Below are 21195 nucleotides of genomic sequence, written 5' to 3'. Positions count from 1 at the left end.
ACACACACACACACACACACACACACACGGGGATTTAATGTGAATATATTTTGCAGATCTATTGCAATCTAAAAGATCCAATACAAATAAATTTTTCAGATAGATAATTTTTTACTAAATTCCTACATTTAGAAGAATATTTTTAGGTTTTATTTTAACATTTAAAGTAGCTTAGTAAAACACTATGTCTTGCATTAATAAGAATGGATATGTCTATGTTTGAAATTTGTGTTTGATAAATGATTATTTGTCACCCACTCTCTTTCCTCCAGACATAATGTCCAAATGCCCTTTAACTACTTANCCTCATTTCCTTTTGAGTGATATTGCTTTTCTTATTCTTAAATGGCTTTATCTCTCTTCTATTCTCAACTTATTCCCTTACTGAATTTTGGAATCATATTTCTGTTCAAACCCCAGTTCTTTCCATTACCTGATGTGTGAATGTGTAGGATGCTGTCAAGTGTTTCTGAGTCTCAGTTCCCTCATGAGACAATAAACCAAAGCAGTAATACCTACCAGTCTAAGAACGGGTTCAATCAGGAGATAACTACACAGTGGATTTACATGGGACTTCCAATATAAAGAATGATTGAGCCATGATAAAAGAGTATAAAAGCACGATATAAGGAAACACTCTTTATGGTACCTGAGCACTAAGTGGGAGTACCCAAAGGAGGGTGGACTTGGAAACGGTTAAGACCTCCTTGGAGAAACTATGACTTGGTCCAGAAGATAGCTGTCCAGGCTGGAGCTGTTCTGCGGCCGTCGTGCAAATAGACCCAAAGGCAGGCAGCCAGGGCTCTGTGTGCAGATGGAGTGGACGCTCGAGGAGAAGCCAGGGTCCAGAGGGGGCACAGCTGCTCTGGGGGCGTGTTTGGGGGCAGGTGGAATGTCTGAGGGCCTAGAAGGGAACCTGTTCAATGACACCAGTGGGACCATGTGGACGTAGCCTTCACATTTGGTCATATTTATTGAAACTTAATTGGGAACATTTTATACATTCATTATTTATATTAGCTATGCTTCTCCTTAAGATAGAGCTAGCATAGTTTCTTATTCATTCCATTATCCCTAATACACAGCAAAATGCCTGGGAAAAAAATAAGTGTTGAATAACATTTGGTTGACTGAACAACTGTGCGATTGAATGAGGTTTTTATCTGTATAGCACTGCATACTTCTCAGAAAATAATTGCTGTTATTGTATCCTGTTTGAATATGTAAGCTCCCCACTCACCCTTTCTCTCTACCCCCCACTGAAGATTTATTTGTTATCATTTTCAAAGTCGTGTCAAGGAAGATTTTTCATTTCAAGTCATAATTAAAAAATAAATATGTAAGAATATTACATTTTCTTATTCTTTCTCTTCAAATCTTTGCAATAAATGTTCTTTCCATCTCTTTTGTTAGGATAACATGAAGATTTTTAAAAATATTATCAGACAGTTGTATGAATAATACCAATAAACAATAGCAAGGACTGATTAATTAAGAAAATGTGTACCATATTTCTCATCATTTTAGGGTAGATACAGAAGAAATGTGTTTTTTGGTGACAGAAAAGAAAGGTTCTGGTAGCTTCTATCTGTTTTTAATATTAACATATTTTTTTTATTTTCATGAGTTGAAGTGATTTTGTGATTTTCTTTGCTTAGTTCTTCAGGTAGACGATGACTAGATAACTAACTGGAAAACTAAGTAAAGTGTTTGCCACACAAAGTCCTTAGACAGAATCTTTTTTTATTATATAATTCAGGTAAATAGGAATGTAATTTATTTTTTTATTTTTATTTTTTAAGTTACAGTCTTGGAATTGACTTGCAGGTTCAGACATATCTGTATGATAAGTAAACAAACAAACAAACATTTTCTCACCTTTGTTCACAAAACCTCAACCTGTGACTTCCTCATTTTCTGAAAGCATGTTAGCTGTCAGTTTTCATTATCCCTCTCAAGCATGTCTCCTTTCCTGTAGTTATTAATCAGTTGCTTTTGAGTAAACATTCCCTCAAACCAATTCACTCAGCTCTATTTTAGAATTTCAGAACATTTATTTTGTACGTTAAAATCCAAATAAATATCAGCATAATTATAATTGCAAATACCCCAATAAAGTGAACACTCTAAAATTGAAATATATTGCACAAACTGACCAAGAAAAAGGACTGAAGAATAATTGGGAGAAAATCTGATGCCTTGTGCCTGCTATGAAGTAGAGAAAGTAAACAAATCATTAGGTTACTATGCAAGAGGAGTGAAATGTAAATCCATGGAGATAGGATTTTTATCACCATAAAGAGACATTGTTTGAATTTCACCTAGAGTTCTTTCTGCAAAACTGCTCACCATAGGCCAGTAATTACCCTTGAGGGCCTTTGGTGAGAATTGAATTTTCATTCAATAAGGCTGACACTGGGCCTGGAGGGTAAGGAAGTCAAGCTAGCTGTTTGCAAATTAAATTATGGAGTATAAGATAAAGACACTGGGCTTGTCACTCTGTCAATTGGATAGGATGTTATTGAAGCATGTGGATAGATGGTGACAAAAACAGCTATTTAAATCTTCCCCTTTTTGATTTGTTGGATTTACAGAATGGACATGGAGGGGTAAGGAAAATTGGAATTTGTGTTTGGATTTCTTTTGTTAGGAACAAAACAATTTGGGTATGTTTAGCAGCAGTTATAATCTTAAGTATTACTTAATTACAATTATAATCTTAAGTATATATGATCTTAAATATTACATACGTATGTATTTTGAAAGCACCACTTGATAAATAATCCAAATAATTTCTAAAAATATTTAATCTTCATATAACTATTACACAGCCTACAAGGGAGAAAATAGCTTATTATTTCAGTGAACCTATTAATTATGTACAGTTTACTTAATAAAATGAGTGACTCCATTTATATAAGTGAAAATATATATGTCTGTGCATTTTATATATACACAAATTTTATATATTATGTATACATATTTTTGGAAGAAGACATGCAGTAGAATTGAAAATTGGTATTTTTCTGCTCTCAACTGACATTGAGATACACATCAATTATTTGTTTATAGAGTACATTAAGGTTGAGGAGGAGGACAAAATTTCCTCTACCATTTGAGGCTCTTTCAGCAGTCCTAATAACTAAGTCGCCATGAGACAGATTAGCAAGAGAACATAGCCAACTATAATTACATATGTACGTATGGGAATCCCATATACATGAGAGAGTGAGAGACCCCACATAGATGATAGGTTCAGAGACAGACAGGTAAAATGTGGTACATGTGATGTCCTGAGACAAGGAATGAGGCTTGGTATCCTGGGGCTTCAGAAGGGAGGGAGGTCATTCATAGGACCATGAGAAATAATGTACGGTAATTAGAAAGTTTAGTAATGGCTCTTAGTAATGGCAAGGCCCCAGTTTAGATTCTTTAAGAGAGAGTAAAGGTTTCTTTTGAGCCCACAGGCTCTCTGTTGCCTTCAGCTCAAAATAATCCACATGCCAAAGTAGCATATGTTGGGGAAGCCTGTTATGAACCTTTTCATTAGCAAACATAATGTTGTATACAAGCAGTCTCTAATTGCAGACTGAAGAAGATAAAGTGACCGTTTAGTAGGCTGCGTTGGAAAATTCATTGCTGGTGTTGTTCTTTTTGGATGTGCGTAAAATAGCAGGTAGAGAATTCTGAATTCTGTACAAAAGTGGTATTGCATGGCCCTTCCAGATAAATCATTTTATAGACTGTTTAAAGAAGTGACACTCTTTATGGGCCTACTTAAATATATCAACGTAAGAGAGTGGGTTGAGATTTGAATGTGGCGTATTTTAATGCAATGTTAAGGTAATTAGACGGTAAACTTGAATTTTATTTTCTCTGAAGGTCTTGCGTGAAAGAATGAAATGGATATGAGCTATACAGGGTCAAAAGTTAATGTCTCTTAAGGAAATAATGACTTCACTTAGAAGAGCTATTCCATCGCTGTTAGCTGTCCCCCCGTCTGCCAGTGTGCTCACGTGGTCTGTCCATTGCCCCGATGTGATCAAGAACTCTAGACACTAGAGTCTGATACCAACCTCATTATTAGCACACGAAGTCCCACCTTCTTCCTACAGATCCAAGGCAGTCACATTGGCCATTCTACCTTTCCTCTACTGCGTCATCCAGTTATGCGCCTTTTGACTGAAACATCCCGTGTGCTTACCTATGCCTTTTATTTCTCCTAGAACTTAAACAAAAACAAAACTAACACACCAAATAACACCAGCAATAAAACACACCTTTCTGAACCACCACACTTTTTCTTCTAGCTTCTGCCGTTTTTGGCTTCTCTTTACAGTGCAACCTCTTGAGACGTTGTGCTTACTCACTGCCTGTCTCCCAATCTTTGAAACTCAAACTCATTCCCACCTGATTTTCACTCTGTGGTTTGCTGGTATGTGTTTGATAACTCTGACGGCTGCCTTTCTGGATAACAAAGAACGGATTTTCAACAAAAGCATTTGCTGATTTTCATAGTATAAATAGTACTTCTACCAGGGCCAGTTTCAAACTAACGGGGGCCAGTTGCAACCTATCCAATGTGTTGTTTGGGAAAATGTGCCCAGGCTTCCTCCAGATTTTTTGTTTGTTTGTTTGTTTTCTTAATATTGTTAATTAATTAATATTGCAATAATGCCACTAGTAATATTTTTCATAACATGCCTTGATGTCCACATTTAAACATGCATTTATTCTTTCTGCGTATTAATTCAATGCACATTTTTGTATTTGACATTTAGCCATGCATAAAGAATGCTTATAATTAAAATCAAGTAATCTTAAATTAATTATTTTATTTAGATTAAAACTTCACATTTAAATTTTAAGAAGTCCAAATTAGTAGAGCAGAGAATTCCATTAAAATAATCTGTACTACAAGAGTCATCAAAATTAGAACCACAAAAATGAAATATGTATACTCATAATATATAATGTGAAAAAAAAATGGCATGAACCCAACCACATAGAAAAACATATTACACTAAGAATGTGGGATTTTATTACCTTTGAACCATTTCATTTTACAATCTGAATATCAGAAAAGAAAAAAACAGTCTAAGGAAAGTAAATGCCAAGCAGAATCGCTAAGCTGAACACTGCCTCAGCAAATTACTTTGTGCAGTAGCACAATAACTTTCTATTCATTTATCACTTCATACTAATTTTACAAATTAACCTGGGGTACTGCGGATATGGATTATCTCAATTATAGAAATGTGATTTTCATTATCATGTCATTATTATTCCATTCTACTTATATCTATGTTAATAAGTCTCAAGAATAGCTTTGACTCATAATTCACTGCTAGAAATTTCTCCCCCAAGAGCCCACTTGTTAAGCATGGTTATCCAAAATTTACATTTGTCATTATATTTTAATATAATTTTAAAGACTGAAGTTGTTATCACCCAGATGAAAGGCTAGACATTACAAAAACACATAAAATGAGTAAATGCGAGAAATGTAACTGTAAACTTTTACTGTCCCCAAATGTTTCAGGGAGGCACTTGGGAGGAGTGTCTAAGTGTGGGGACTCTGGACTCAAAACACTCCTCTACTAATCACTCTTCTGCCAATTATTATCTTTCCAACCCGGACTTACCTTGTGTATACTCGTACATGGGAGAAAATAGAAGGATTTTTTTAATAGGACTGTTGCAAGGAGTAAATTATAAAAATTATGTAAAATATTAGCTGAGTTTCATTTCACACTATATTTAACAAAGACTTCGGGGAAAAAAAGTCCAACACAATAAATTATATACTTCCAGAGCCTAATTATTTTTAATGGCAGGGCACATTTCCCAGCTGATGATCCCAATTTTTAGTATCTTCCTGTAGCTTCAACTACCAGACAAAATGAGCATCCCCATCTAGATTATTCTCATTATCTCATATACTATCAGACAATACCAGTTACCCACCATACTGAGGATCAGTTTCTTAGTCTAACACTTAAGCCACCAAACTTCTTCCACGGTTTCTCTAATTTGTGTGGCCTCCCATTCCAATTGGAGTACCCCCTGTTGCCAACACATGGAGAATGCTTTTTCTTTTGCAACCATTATTTCATTTATCTGCAATTCATTACCTTCTCCATTTACCTATGTGAATTATTATTCTTCCTGAAAACTCCTTGCTGATATTCCCACCAACACACACAATCTATTCCAGTCTTATCCATTATATTCTGTTTGCAACTATGTATCAAGTGACTGCCCCCTTGCATTATAGTAATTTGTTTTCATTCATGTCCAAATATTGGATTACTATTTTCTTGAATAGCAGTCCCATATCTTACTAATCTTTTTATTTTATGCATTGTGAATCAGGAAGATGTAGAGACCACGTTTAATTGGAAATATTTTCTAATTTAAACACAGAGCATGCATCCTTCTCTTACATGCACTGAAACAAATTAAATAAGGAGATACAAAATGTATAAACTTATTCATGCTCCTCCAGGACAGTTATTATTGTATGTTAATATATGAGGGAACTAGGAAGGAAAAAGAATTCACTAAAATAATGAAAGGAAAAAGATACTCAGGCTTAAAAACAAGATCAAATTTTCACGGACTTGAAATGCAGTGTGAAGCCACAGGCCTGAGGCATCCCAGTCTGGAATGGGCAAAGATGACTTGGAGCTTGCGCTTATAAGTGATACGGAATCCAAGCACAAATTTCGGAAAAAAGATTTATTTTCATTGCTTCATTCTCAGAAAATGGACTTGGAAATTTGCAGTGAACCTGAGGCCGTGCCTTATGCAACACGTGCCAAAGACATGGGGTAAGCAGACAGAGCTTGGGGAGAGGAGCTGAGCTGAGTGACTCATGGCCCACATGCTTGCTATGAAATACACTCATTAGTATAATGTGCAGCAACCCTAACTGGTTTAGGTGAGCCTAGATTTGGCAAGGAGACCCCAGGGGAGGGTTGGAGATAGGCTAACTAAGCAGCAGCTGTGTGAGCGAGAGAACACGCACAGTGAGTTGAAGCAAAAGTGAAGAGGCGGAAGGGGAAGAAAAGGAAAGAAATGTTAAAAATGATAAGAAGTAAACACATAGAAATAATTTTAATGTACATGTAATAATCACAATAAATGTAAATATTTTGAATGTAAGCTATCATGTAAGAGTATTATCTATGGAATTTAAAAGTTCCCCCATGTACTATTTACAAGTAACACAACAAAATATACACATAACCATACACATGCAGACAAGTGGAAAATAAAGGGATTGCAAAGACAGACCAGGGAAATAACTAGAAGAAGAGCATGTGCACTGCGTGTGCGCGCATGCGCGCGCACACACTCACACACACGCGCACACACACACACACTTTAATGAAAATCTGTTACAAAGGATTAAGAAGGGGTACTGAATAACAAAGGAAGAAAACACAAAAAAGATAAAATAATCATAAACAATTACGAACCTAACAAGGTAACACTAAGCCATACAGCACAAAATCTGACAGCACTAAAGAAGAAATTAACAAAATCATAATCAGAGTATACTTATTCAAAAACCAACAGACAGATCCAGCGAACCAAGTTATTAGAATTAATGGAAAAGATGTGAACCACTCTGTTAGTCAGGGTAGGTAGGTGTCAGTGAAAAAGTGATTTCTTAGCAATGACTTAAAAAAGGTGAGAGAGGGGTGAGAAAAGGTTTTCAGTGGAGGGAACAGCCTATGCGAGTGCCCTGAGGTAAAACATGCACACACTGTGCTCCAGGAGCAACAAGGGTGCTAAGTGTGGCTGGGGAACAGAGAGAAAGGGGGGCAGTGGGGAGGGGGCAGACATGACGAAGTCAGCTTGGAGTGAATTCCAGAGCGGTGAGAGGAAAATTGGAGACACAGCCCCCAGACAACTACATCCAAGAGCTTTGCTAGATGGGGTGCAAAGCACAGGAGCAGGAGATCGAAGGAAAAGTAAGGCAAAAATGCATTTTTATCATGTTTTATTGCCATTTGATTTTTCAGAAGTAAAGACAAAAACACCATGTTTGCCTTGAAGAGGGAATCCTTTCCCTTTTATGGACAAGGGTGGGAGAGGATGGGATGCAGAGGCCAGTGGGGGAGGCAACTGGAGGTCAGAACACGAAAACCAAGTCCTTCGGGACATGAGGAAAAACCAAGGACATTGAGTCACGTGGCCAAAATCAAGCCGGGGGGGGGTCAGCACCAGTGACAGAAACCAAGAGAAAGAAAGATAGGTAGGTAGATAGGTAGGTAGATAGATAATAGACAGATAAATAGATGATAGATTATAGATATAGATATAGGTGTGTGTGTGTGTGTGTGTGTGTGTGTGTGTGTATTCTGTTAAAATTGCTGATCAGCTGAGGCTGGTGCTCACCTGGTCTGCCTTGGACCATTGCACGTTACTACATGGATTAGCCCAGCACAGCACTACCTTAATCGTTCCTCAGTACAATTCGTTCAGGTTTGATGAAGGTCAGCACCAGAGCTGCAGGAATGCCGAGGCATGCACAGAGTTAGCTGAGGTTATGAGTTACTTGAGCACAACAGACTAGCTGGGATTATCCCAGTTCTTACACAGCAGAGAGCCTCCTGCATAATCCCGTTGATCCGGTTTCTGTAGCAGCAGCGCTAATCCTAATCATTCTGCTCTCAGAGAACTCTGCCTCTGCTTGTTCTGCGTGACAGCACGGCGATTATGAAGCAGACAAGCAACCGTCTATGTTTACAGTCTAATGAAACATTTGTTTTAGTCTTTGATAGAAAACTCTCTGTGGCTATTAAGAAACCAGTAGAAATCAGCAAAATAGTTATTAGTTGTAGCAGACTGAATAATGGCCCCCAAAGATGCCAGGTTCTAATCCCTGAAAACTGTCAATGTTATTATTTTTTTTCAAAAAAAGGATTTTTGCAGGTATGATTCAATGAAAGATCTCGAGAAGGGGAGATTATGTTGCATTATCCAGGAGGGCCCTAAATGTCACAGCCTGTACCAGAAGACAGAACCAGAGGGAGGCTTGACATTTACATGGGAGAGAAGGAAATGTGAAGATAAAACGGACAGAGGTTTTATTTGAAAACGCTGGTCTTGAAGATGGGGATGATGGGACCCCCAGCAAAGGAATGCGAGAGGATGGAGGAAGGAAACAACAGATTTCCTCCTTGATCCTCGGGAGGCAGCATAGCCCCACTGACACATTGCTCTCAGCCCAGTGACACCAACTTTTGACTTCCAGCTTCCAGAACAGTTTGTAGGTTAACCAAGATGTAGAGTAGGCTTTTTAAAATTCTTTCTACCACTCAATAATGCCAGCATCCTGTGTTTGATAAGATGAATAAAATGACCATAAAATAACCATGACTATGCCAGGTTGTTAACATCCTTTGTGGCAGGAAAAAATATGTACACAGTTTGCCTTCAAGGGTCACGATGCTATGACCAGAGTTAACTGGTCAGACTGTGAAAGTGACACTGGAAACCTAAGTCTTGGTGGCATTGAGGCACCTCAAATGGTCTCAGGAAGGAGTCGGATGCGATGTGATCTTTCAGCCTCAAGTCAAACGGGCCGAGTTTTGGAAGGGATGGCCAGTCCAGCATGTAGCCTCATCTACATCAGAAACATTTTATTCTTTGCTTTGTTTCCAGTTATCATGGCGGAGGTGGTGCCTTTTCTTCTATGATGACTAGTTGTGGTGCTGGTGGCAGAGATCTGGATGGTTCAGGTTTTAGCAGCAGCCTGAGCACTGTCTGTTTTTTACAGAAAAGCGGTCCCTTACGGAGACCACCCCTGTGAGTGATGCTGACCATTCTATCCATGGCTGTGGTTTGTTGCCACAGTTTGCAGCCAAACTCAAATGAGAGGCATCCGTAACCTTCCTGTTGGTTTCCCAATGTCACCACTCAGGTTGGATGACAGCTGCCTCCTAATATATGCCATCAGATTTTAACTTAGCCGTACCATTAGAGAACCAATTTAGGAATTTAGGGGACCTTCGTAACGAAGGGATCTATGGAGCAAGTGACTTTGCTTCAAGTGATGGGGTGGAAAGGAAAGTTGTCCTTGCTGATGCAGGTGCCACTTATTCATGTAACACCAGGCCAGCTACACCCTTAAATATATGATTTTTGTTTGAAAAGTGAGGCCTCTTTGGCCCTTCCCTTGTTAGTCATTGAGTCTAAGCTGACAAACTCCAAAAAGAGAACATCAGGCCAGAGAATTATGAAGCCTCTCTGGTCAGGCATTCAGCTTCCATAAGAGCTGAGTAGCCAGGTTCATGATTGTCTTTGATTCTAAAGGTTTATCTTAGTGTCTGCATGACCCAGATGGCGTGCTGCACTGGGATGTGATATCTCTGAGTACTCTATAGCCATCATGTATTTCACTAATACTGTGAAATAATTCCCATCTCCTGAGTTTCCATTTGCTTCTGTCCGACCCCACAGTAGGAGACAGGGTTCCTTCTCTGTCTATTTGGCTATCCCTGCCTGAATGAGTGAATTCCCACTGACATTTCTGGATATTCCCAGTACAAGCATCTTAAACATCAATATCAATTATGCATTCAGAAGTGGAAGGCACAAAAGGAGTATACTGAATTAGCCCAGAGACCCTCATGTACAAGGTCACGTCAGTCTCCCTTCTTCACTGAGAACCCTGCCCACATCGGATTAGCTGAATTCAGGAGCTTCCTCCACAGGACCAGGTACAGATGGGCCTGGGATGCATGGAGTGCAGGGAGAAGAGGATGCTGGATGTGGAGGTAGATAGGGAGGACCAGCAGGGAGGGAGTTTTTCGCCCTTGACCTCTAGCGTGAAAGTCAGCGCGGAGGAGAGGGCTGCTTCTTTCTCTGTGTACTGGCAAACATCTGGCAGCATCTAGACACAGGAGCCCCCTTCTTCATGCCCAGTGCGGGCCTCCATAGCTCTGCCTCATTGCAGTTTAGTCAACAGTGGAGAGTAGCTCAGTGTTGGTATATTAAGCTTTGCATTCACTTTTGCGTTTGAGTGTCTGCTTTTTTAGCTGCTCAGCCAAATGATCCCCTTAGATTTTTGGCTCACCCAAAGCTCTGTATCGAATAGCAATGTCCTTATTGCTGACTCTAGAAACCCCATAACCACAGTGACACTGCTGCCACCTATGGCAATGGGAGGTGCTACCCTGTTGTCATCATTGCACCCCTTCCTTCTACTACCTGGAAGGGAGTAAGCAGCAAGCAAATCACCATTCATAGGTTAGTTTCAGTTTTACCTCACATTGTTCATCTTCATTAATAGACAGGATATTGAGAGACACTTACTCTTATCCAGCTCAGCACTCGGGCAAGAGAATTGGCTACCCAATGGCAGGGCATGTGTCCATATCTCTGCTAATGATTGGGGTCATAGAATAGGATCTGAAAATGTATATGAATATGTATGTGTGTGTGTGTGTGTGTATATATATATATATATATATGCTAAAATATTTTATAAATATAAATATGTATAAGTATTTAACTTAATTTTGTGAAAAACTGAATGCATGTTTAAAGAAAGATGAAATTACAACTGGTAAATAAGTTCTATAGTTTTCAAATGTAAAAATAGTTTACAAATGTATTGAATAAAACTGTAGCATATATTCACATATTCAGAAGGTGAGTGTCTCTTTAAGCATGATATCCAGTTTACAAATTATGATAGAAACACTGGAAGATGCAGCTATGTGAAATTATAAACAGTTCCATACAGTACACTCTTTTTCTTAAAGATTTCACCCTGCATACTCCACGATTACATTAGCTCAGTCCCTTCAAAACCTTCCTTGACCTCCCTGGCTAAGAATATACATGTTCATACATGCATGGCAGTATAAAGGAAGGAAAGATGAATCCAGCAGCACTTACCTCAATATGGAAAATGGATATACTAAAAAACAACAAGTCTGATTACTTGAGGAAATATGGAATGCCAGATAATGAAAATCCTTTTCTAGGTGCTGCTAAAAAGTAAAACAAAACCTAAGTCAAGCTTATTAAGTGTTACTAAGGCACAAACAGCATTGGGACAAATCAGCCAGTATCGTCATGGACTGCACTACATTATCTATTTAATTATCATTTTGACATTATTAATGAAAGTAAGAAAAGCATCTAGCTACAGCATAGATGGATGTTATATATTGATGTGTTACATGCTCAGGCCTCAACCTGTCTAGCTCAAAAAATGTGTCATGTTCTTGTCCCGTGTATAACAATAAGTTTCACCTGTGGAGGGCTATTTCTTATAAGTCTCACAATTCATCATTTGCTCCCTTGTACATACTAAACATGTTTTTATCATCAAAAATCTGAAGGAGCTTAGTCACTCAGTAAATCACTTATGGGTCAAGAGACTTTCTCTTATCTAATTCTGTTGACACTGCCTTAGCTTAAAATCAGATCCTACAAGATGTAAATAATACCAGGGATATTTCTGCTGAACCTAAATTTTAGGAAAGAGAAATTGTGATTTAATTAATGGGAATTGTTCTGCTTGTTCGAATAAGTGTGTGATCTTTAGCAAGTCAATGTTTTTTCCGTCTATTTTATCATGGATGTAATAATGCTACTTACTTTATTGGATTATCATGAGGATTAAACAGGATGACATTAATTTAGGTAGATCTGTATGGAAAATGTCCCTAAATGTGAAATAGTATTGATTGTTTAGTTATGTTTCTAATAGAAAATATGATGATTAACATTATATAGATTGCTCAGGATGGAGCACAAAGAAGGAAAACATGGATATATAATAATTCAGCTGTGGGGTTCAAATGCAGAACGTGACTTTTTAGGGAGCTATGGTAGGGCATGTGAACAACAAGTTTTAAACATAAATCTTGGTCATTAGAGGAGACATGAAGTAGACTTGGTAGTGAACTTATAAGATTTTAAACAATTAACCAAAACAAATAGTAACAAGTAAAACAGTGATTATATGGGCCCTGCATTGTTCTTGGTCTCTTTTCATGTAAAGGAATATGAATGCTATATAAAAAGGTTGAGAGGACTCACAATTCTTCTATTCCAGTATTTCGTTATGTACATTCTGAACGTCGTAATCCAATCTAGCAACGCCTATATTACAAGCAGCGGGTAGGGGAAGAGATGAAATAGAACTGACAAGGGCCTCAGCTATTTCTTAATGGATGTGCCCGAGTTTCCACCAAACACTTCCACCTAGTGATATAATCATATTTGCTGCAAAGGGGGTTGTGGAGTGGACTCTTTAATACTAAGGGAGTCATATGGCCCTCTAAAAATGGGATTTCTGTGGAAGAAGGGGAGACAGATTCAAGACACACTTTAGTGTTCTCTACTATGATCTTGGGGCATGATCTTTCCACTTTTAAGTACCTACTGTGTGGTTGTATCCTGCGATCATTTACCTATGAAGAGAACTCCAAGCTTAAACCTGAGACCCACTAACAGATGGTTCTAGCTGCAAAAATTGGATTTAGGATGACTTTAAAGCCTAACATCACAGAACAGCTATAGAATGTTCTACAGAGGATTGTTTAAAGAGCTTAAATTAATGAGAAAGTAGTCTTTTTCATTTAGTTTTGAACAATCAAATTAATAAAACATATTGAGAATTTGTTTTTTTTTTTAAACAAGACATCTTACAAAATATTGGGGAGGATGAAAAGGTAAATGCTTGGAAATGTCAAACTTAACTGCAGTTAATTAAAAAGGACATGGGGGAAAGAAGCAATGAATAGAAAGAGACTGAGTCAGTCAAGGAGGCACATTCCCATAAATATATAGCTATTGTCTTTTTATTGGATTTTATACAGATCTTATTAGTAAACATTAGACTTGAATTTTAACATTTTTTAAAAACATAAATTAATTATCAGTGTTTGCCTTGACTGTTTTCAACCAAAGTGTGTAGGGGCTAGGACAGCAGCTACAGTCTCGTTTTCTTTCTCTCTTTTCTCTCTTCCTCCCTCCCTCCCTTCCTTTCTTCCTCCCTCCCTCCCTCCCTTCCTCTCTTTCTCCCTTCTTTCTTTCCTTCCTTTCTCTCCCCGTCCCCCATATCCTCCCTTTCGTCTTCCCTTCTGCTTTCTTTATTTTAAATATTTACCCACTTTTAAACTTCAATGTTATTTATTATTGTTAAAGATACTTGATGAGCTAGAATTTTGTTAAAATGTATGGCCATTTTCTCATAAGTAATTGTACATTACAAATAACTATACCACTTGAGGAAAAAATATAACTTTCAGGGATTGGACAGGAGTGGGGGGAAAATCCTCTATAGCTTTGGAGGTAGCTAATTTATATAGTGAGTGTTAGAAGGACTGAGTTCCAGCGAGCTGTTCTTTTGTAGAAGAAGCAAACCTCTACTGCCCTTATAGTAACCAGTGAACATGTGTGACTCTGGAACACTCTCAAAGTAAATGTGACAAAGCTCTGCAGATTTATGTGGGCTATTCTGTCACATGGAAATACCATTCACCTTTGATTTTCCAGAATTTTCTGTATGTTTGATTATAAGGTCTTAACTAAATCGTCATGAGAATTTGTCAGTAGTCTCAAAATGCCAGGCCTGTCATAATCTCATTACTGCTTCTATGGATAACTCTCCAACTCAGTGAGAAAGCTCAACTGTATCTGTTTTCATATCTTTCACATTTCTACAATTAGCTGAGCTATTTAAACAAACTTTATCAAGTTCTGCAGTTGGGTCTAGTATATTGATTAGCCTGACTCTCAGCAGCTCTTGACATTTTAATACAGAATGACTAATGCATTTTTCTTTTTCTGATAAATATTAACTCTGATTATCAAAAGAAATCTTTGAGCAAAATTTCCTTCAAAGCAAAATACTCAAATACTTTCTCAGTACTTTGATGTGGCCTCTTTTGTGTTCTTTCTTGTGTTTTAATTTGCAGTAAGAAAACATAGCTATGCATATTCTCAACAGTAGCCTAAGAAGGAAAGTTCAGACTTCTATTGAACAGTGTGGACTAGGGTAGCACGTAGTTTGGGGTTCAGAGACTGTCTTTCTGCTTCACTAGTCACGTGACCTTGGGCATGTTTCTTTACCTGTGCAATGAGAAGAATCATTATCTTCACCTGATATGGTCACTATAAAAAATAAATGCTTTCAAAAGGTCAGCATGGTGTCTAATATACAGTGAACACCACAAATGGTTGCTGTTATCATCACTATTTGTAGTAGTAACAATAGCAGTAGCAGTGATAGTAATAATTACAGTACGATAATTTTTTCACAGTTGAAAGCTCATGATAGAGAACTGAGAAATTTCATGCAAAGCAATATTTTTCTACCTAGCTCTAGAATTTTAAATATTGAAAATTATGTTTTAAAATTTTTCTCAACTTTTCCCAATCAATGTTCATCTTTCAAATCTGATAACTTTAGTGTTGGATGAATATAACATTTTAGATGACACAGAAAAAGAATCTGTATGAAATGCAACCAAAATATATACTTTTATTTTACATATATATATATATATATATATATGTATATATATATAATGCATAAACATTTGTATTGGCATTCTTATACCTATAGAAGATAAGTTTCTGAGTGAAATTTTGTTACATTTTTCATGCTCTGTTTTATAACATATCTTTATACCTAAACCAAGCAATTCATTTGATAAGCAACCCCTGAAGTTGAAAATGACACTTCAATTACATGAAGGGCTTTAAGCTGCTACTGTCTGTCCTGCTATTGATGAGTGCCATTCTTCTTTTCTTTTGTTTTTGTATTCTCCCCTCCCCAATTAAGTGTAATATATTAAAATATCAAATATAGTATTATCACTGTTTCAGAAGTAGATATCTGTACTGTAAATATTCCCGAGAGTTTCATCACATTAGATTATGTGGTGAGTCCCAAAGTATGTTCCAATTTCAAACTATCAATTCCAAGCTTGTTTAATTCTTCACCGGCTTCCAGCAACTTAAAACAAATTCTATATCCCCAGCGCCTTTATTTATGTATTTTTTTGATGAAAAGCAGGCCATATTTCCTGCTCTCAACCTCTTAACAGCTGTCTGCTGTTCTTCCCATCTCCACTCTAAGTTAAAACATAGTTATAAATCCTTTTAATGGGTGTGCTGCAGCCTTGATTTTACATTCTAACCAAGATGGTTTATGGTGTGTCTGGGAATACACACCTTTCCGAATTCCTTGCCAAATATTAATTAGTAGTTTTATAGCAGGGTTTCAAGGACCAAGGGAATCCACTTTTAAAAAGAAATATTAAGGGGCCCCTGTCATCATATTTTGGGTTTTAACTGCAACAAGTACTAAAACGAACATTACATTTTCACCCAGAAGGAAGTAAGGAGCGGGTTGCACTTCAGGCAAAATTGCAGCAATAGCATCCCCACTGGCATTCCCTTCCCACATTTATCAAATGGTCTCTTGATTCTCTCTGCTGTGAATCTATCTTCAAACAGTTTAGCACCTGGCTTCAATGCAGACCATTTTAGCAAAACTAAATACATGCCACTGAAATATGTCTCTCACTCAGTATCAAGAAATTCTACTTTATACTCAAACTTTTCTAATTCTGTGAGTGAAAAAAATCCTGTTTTATTTTATTTTATTTTATTTTTTGTTTATTTTATTCCATGAAGTTCTCCTCCTAGAATCTTTACCCTCTGTTCCTGTTTCCTACGTGATATGGTCAATTCCAATTATTGTTCATTTTTCCTCAAGGAAGTCTTTCCTTTCTATTAAGTGAAGGACTGTTATCACTATTAATTGGATTTTATAGAGCCCCATCAGCTTTCATCAAATAATGTAATAAGTATGTGTCTTTATCACTAAGGGAGATTCTTGATTAGTTTTACTCTTATTAGAGTTACTAAGAGTTAATGTAATTCACAGCCTATCATAGTCACATTTATAGAGTGAATGAATAAATTACATAAGTTCTTAATGCAAATCAAAATTATTTTTACTGGCATCTTCCTTTTTTATAACTAAATATAGGCTTTCTTATAATAGCTTTATTTAGAACTAGTTTCATAAGTCCATGTTTACAATAATTTCTTTTAAAAATTCTAATGATAGATACCTTCAGCTTTCCCAACTAATATAAACACACTGTTTAATTGACTAAGATTCCTAAAAGATATCACCAACATAAAATACTAAAATAAAATTCTTAATTCATTTTTCTTCAAAATCTATTCCTTTCCTAAAATTTCCCATTTAAGTAAATGGTGTTTTTCTTCACCGAGTTATTCATGTGAAAATTCAGCATTATCATGTTGAACTCATGCTTTTGCTCATGCTTTGTACCCAACCCATCAGAAAACACTACTGACTTGCTCTTAACATACAGCCCACGTATGCACTTTTTTACTTTTATCTCTACTATTAATTACCTTCGTCCAATCAAGCATCACATCGCCTCTGGAGAGCTGTTGACTTCCTGACTCCTTGTATGCTTCAGACTCGTTTGCACCACTAAACCCTGGTGGTTGATTCTCTCACAGCAGCCAGAGTAAATTATTGTATTTTATTTCATTTTATTTTATTTTATTTACTTATTAGTTTCAGGCATACAACACAGTGCAATAGTTATACATTTCACCCCTCACAAAGTGACAACCCCCCTTCCCCAATCCACTGCCCCACTCCCCCCCCCACATCATACATATCTATTACAATTCCATTGACTCCACTCTCCACACTATATAGTTGACATACAATATTATTCAGCTTCAGCTTCAGGTGTACAGTGCAGTGGTCAAGCCTCTACACTGTCCATGAAGTGGTCTTTTAAATCTTTTAAACCTTAAACTTGATTGTGTCACTCCTTTACTCAAATTCCCATCACTCCTAAAATAACATATACTCAGCTTATACATGTGTGAATGTTCTTACACATAAGGTAAGAACACTGCTATTGTTTTGTTTAGCTTTTTTAAGTTTGCAGAAAATTTGCCATGATAATCATGAAAAAGGTATGGTTATATACTTATATTACTGCTTCATTCATATAAGATGTGTAGTTTTATTTTGTATTTACATTTTCTTCTCTAATTCAATATCATTAGCCACTTGCATATTTCTTATGTTTGGGAATGAAATAAATCAGGAAATTATAGACATATTATTAGAAATGTCATACTACTTTGTCATTGAGAAAGCTCTTGTGTACTTGAGTCTCTCGCTTTCTAGTTGTTCATTTGTTCCTTGGATTATTTTGAATTTTTCTCTATTTTATAAAACTATTTGCTTAAGGTAGCTGTTGCATAAGTTGGATATTGTGTGGTCCTGGAAAGGCCTATTTTTACATAATTTTATTGTGTTCAATAAAATGCTCTCCCACATACCATAATTCAGGAAAGTGTCTGGAGTTGTACACCAATATGTGTTACTTATAACAAGAGCTCTGAGAAATCAGAAAGGGTTATGCAAGCAAATTATTTTGGTGTACATTATATTAAGCAAAGTTAAATAAGTAATTTTGTGTAGGACTTTTCAGCTTCTCTAATATACATATCAAGAGTATTTCGTGTTATTTGTTTCACATCTTTGTGGAATAGTGTTCTTTCAAATACATTTCTTTTTTTTTTTTAGAGTTTTTTTTTTTTTAGCTGGGGATTTGGGGGAAGAGGAACAGACAAGTTGTTGTCATTTTGTTCTTCAATCTAGTTGTGGAGGACGTTGCTTCACTGGCCCAAGTTGGCACCATCATTGCGCTCTTCCCGGGCGAGGCAGATCAGTCGCCAGCTCCTGGACGGCCGCTCACTGCGGCTGCTGGCCGCTCATGCTGGCTGCTGGCTACACACGGTAGCCCATGGCAACCCACTGCCACAGGGGCTGCAGCCTATGCCGTCGCCGGAAACTCAAGGCAGCCCAGCTCCAGGTTGAGCTGTTGTTCAGCATCTTAGCTGTGGAGGGCAGTGTCACTGGCCCTCATATGTGGGATCCGAACCGGGGCCCTCTGGCGTCCCAAGCCAGCTCTTAACCATCGCGCCACTCGGCTGGCCCTCAAATACATTTCTTGACTCAAATGGCAACTATGGACAAAAGGTTAACATTATGATTAGAAATTTCAGCAATAATAGGGGAAGGAAAACAACACAAAACAAAATCTTCTCTTGAAAGATGAAGCATAAAATATGGAGCTGTGTTTGATGGGCTTGATATAGTGTTACTGTGGGTACACCCTTCCACAATCTGTTAAACATATCCTATTAGATTATCTCCTGATCTGTTAAATGTTGCAGCTATTAGAATAACCAACCATTGTGGGACAAAAAAATTGAATTCATGGTTTCCATTTTGAGGGGATACATATATATTAACATAGCGTATTAGTACTGCTAATTAGTAATACAAGTGCAAATGCTAGCTAGAAGAATTTATACTACTAATTACATAGTGTTCTGTGGCTGTTAATATATGAATATACTATATGAAGTAGAAGAGCAACCATAATGGTGAGGTTATTTAGAGATACCATACAAAATAAAACTTAACATAGGTGAGGGGAAGAGAAGTATTTTCATATGAAAGTTATTAAATATGCTGATTAGCAGCTGAGAAAATCAAGGAATGTGCATGGTGCAAGAAATAATTGCCAAAACGTTTTAGAACATGTGAGTACAAGTGGTATGACCCTCCAATTAAACTTAGTCTTAATAAAATATGTTCATTTATCCTTTCATCACATGTCTATTAGGTTCTTAATATGCATAAGATGCTGTGTTAAGTGTTGGTGCAGTAAACAAATTGAGTTGTTGGGGAAGAATGAAAGAAAAAAACTATTTACACAATTTTTAACATAACCATAATATATACAAGGGGAGGATAGATTTTGTATAATAGTTTCCCTTTTATATGAATCTTAAGGTATTTCTACACACTTTTAATTTTCCTATTATACAATACAATGTGATTAACATACCCAGATATGATATTAAGAATGTTGAATAATTTATTACAGTATTTTACATTTTCTAGTAATATCTGTGATCAAACTATTCTAATTTGATATTAAATTAGAATAGTTTACTCAGTCAGTTACCTTTAATATTTGATTAGAGATGATCATTAAATTTCAGTAACTTTTGGATGGATAAATATTCAGTATTATGCCAAAATATACCCAAATTACATGTATAGGTCAATGCTTCCTAAAAATTCTCATATTTTTCTGATAAGTACTACAAATTAAAAATACTGTAGTTCCTTGTAAATTTTACTGATGTATAGTCCATAAGAAATATTAATATACTGAAAAGTTTTTATCATTTACTAAGTTCAAATAATGTGATTTTAAATACACTTATGCAGGAACAACTAATAACTAATAATTAAAGAAATCACATGCAACTCTTGAAACAGTTTCTTAATTGCAACTCATTAAACTAAATTGCAGCATATTATCTCTATTATAATACCCAAAATAGAATTTTGTAATGGTCTTTCTGTCACTCTTCCATGCAGTTCAGCATTAATTTATAATATCTGATGTTAAAGTAACTTTTATAACCAGGTAGCATTTATGTTATAAATCATACAATCTACATTGTTTTTAAATCTCAGATGTTATTGGTAGGATAATAGTTGAATTTTCAGTCAGTATTAATAGCTCACTCAAGGTTATAAGAGCCCAACTAGATGAATGCAGTTTCTATCATTTACATAGTCTCTTTTAAATCAACTTTTATGTTTGTAATAATCCATGCTTCAGTATTTTAATATGCTATATTGCAAAGAGAAAAAAGTGATTCTACTAAAAAAATTACAAAATAAAAATGGTATACTAAAATGAGTTCGTACTTTGCATTATATGTAAATTCTCAGGCTTTTAAATGGAGATCACAAATATCCTGATGTAACTCTATTTTGTGAGTTGGCTAGACTACGCAAAGTCTAATAAGCATATATTGAACTTACTGTTTACCCTGAATACCAATAAAATTATGCAATAGCTAGGGGAATAATAGATGGACATTTACATGTAGAAGCCATCATCTCTTGTCGAGTTTATGTGTGTGATGACCATGGAAAGCCAGAGTTGACTACTGAGAAAGTAATCAAGCGTGGAAAGGACAGGCTCCATCAAACAAAGAATGCAAATTTTCAATGAGTTTTTAATTTTCTTAAATAGTTCAATAAGTAAAGAG

General features: G+C 36.4%; 1 protein-coding gene across 1 annotated transcript in view; it reads left to right on the top strand.

The window, feature by feature from the left end:
• Positions 1–6669: 6669 nt before the first annotated feature.
• The window catches only part of TMC4 (transmembrane channel like 4), a 53381-nt gene continuing 38855 nt past the window's right edge, over positions 6670–21195 (top strand). The window contains exon 1 of the mRNA XM_019627997.1: positions 6670–6833. Coding sequence (XP_019483542.1) covers positions 6670–6833 — 164 coding nt within the window. The remainder of the gene's footprint in view (positions 6834–21195) is intronic.

This window comes from Hipposideros armiger, unplaced genomic scaffold (assembly GCF_001890085.2).
Source record: "Hipposideros armiger isolate ML-2016 unplaced genomic scaffold, ASM189008v1 scaffold_1, whole genome shotgun sequence".
NCBI lineage: Eukaryota > Metazoa > Chordata > Mammalia > Chiroptera > Hipposideridae > Hipposideros > Hipposideros armiger.
Note: the sequence above shows the minus strand (reverse complement) of the source record. Positions and strands in the feature narration are given on the sequence as shown.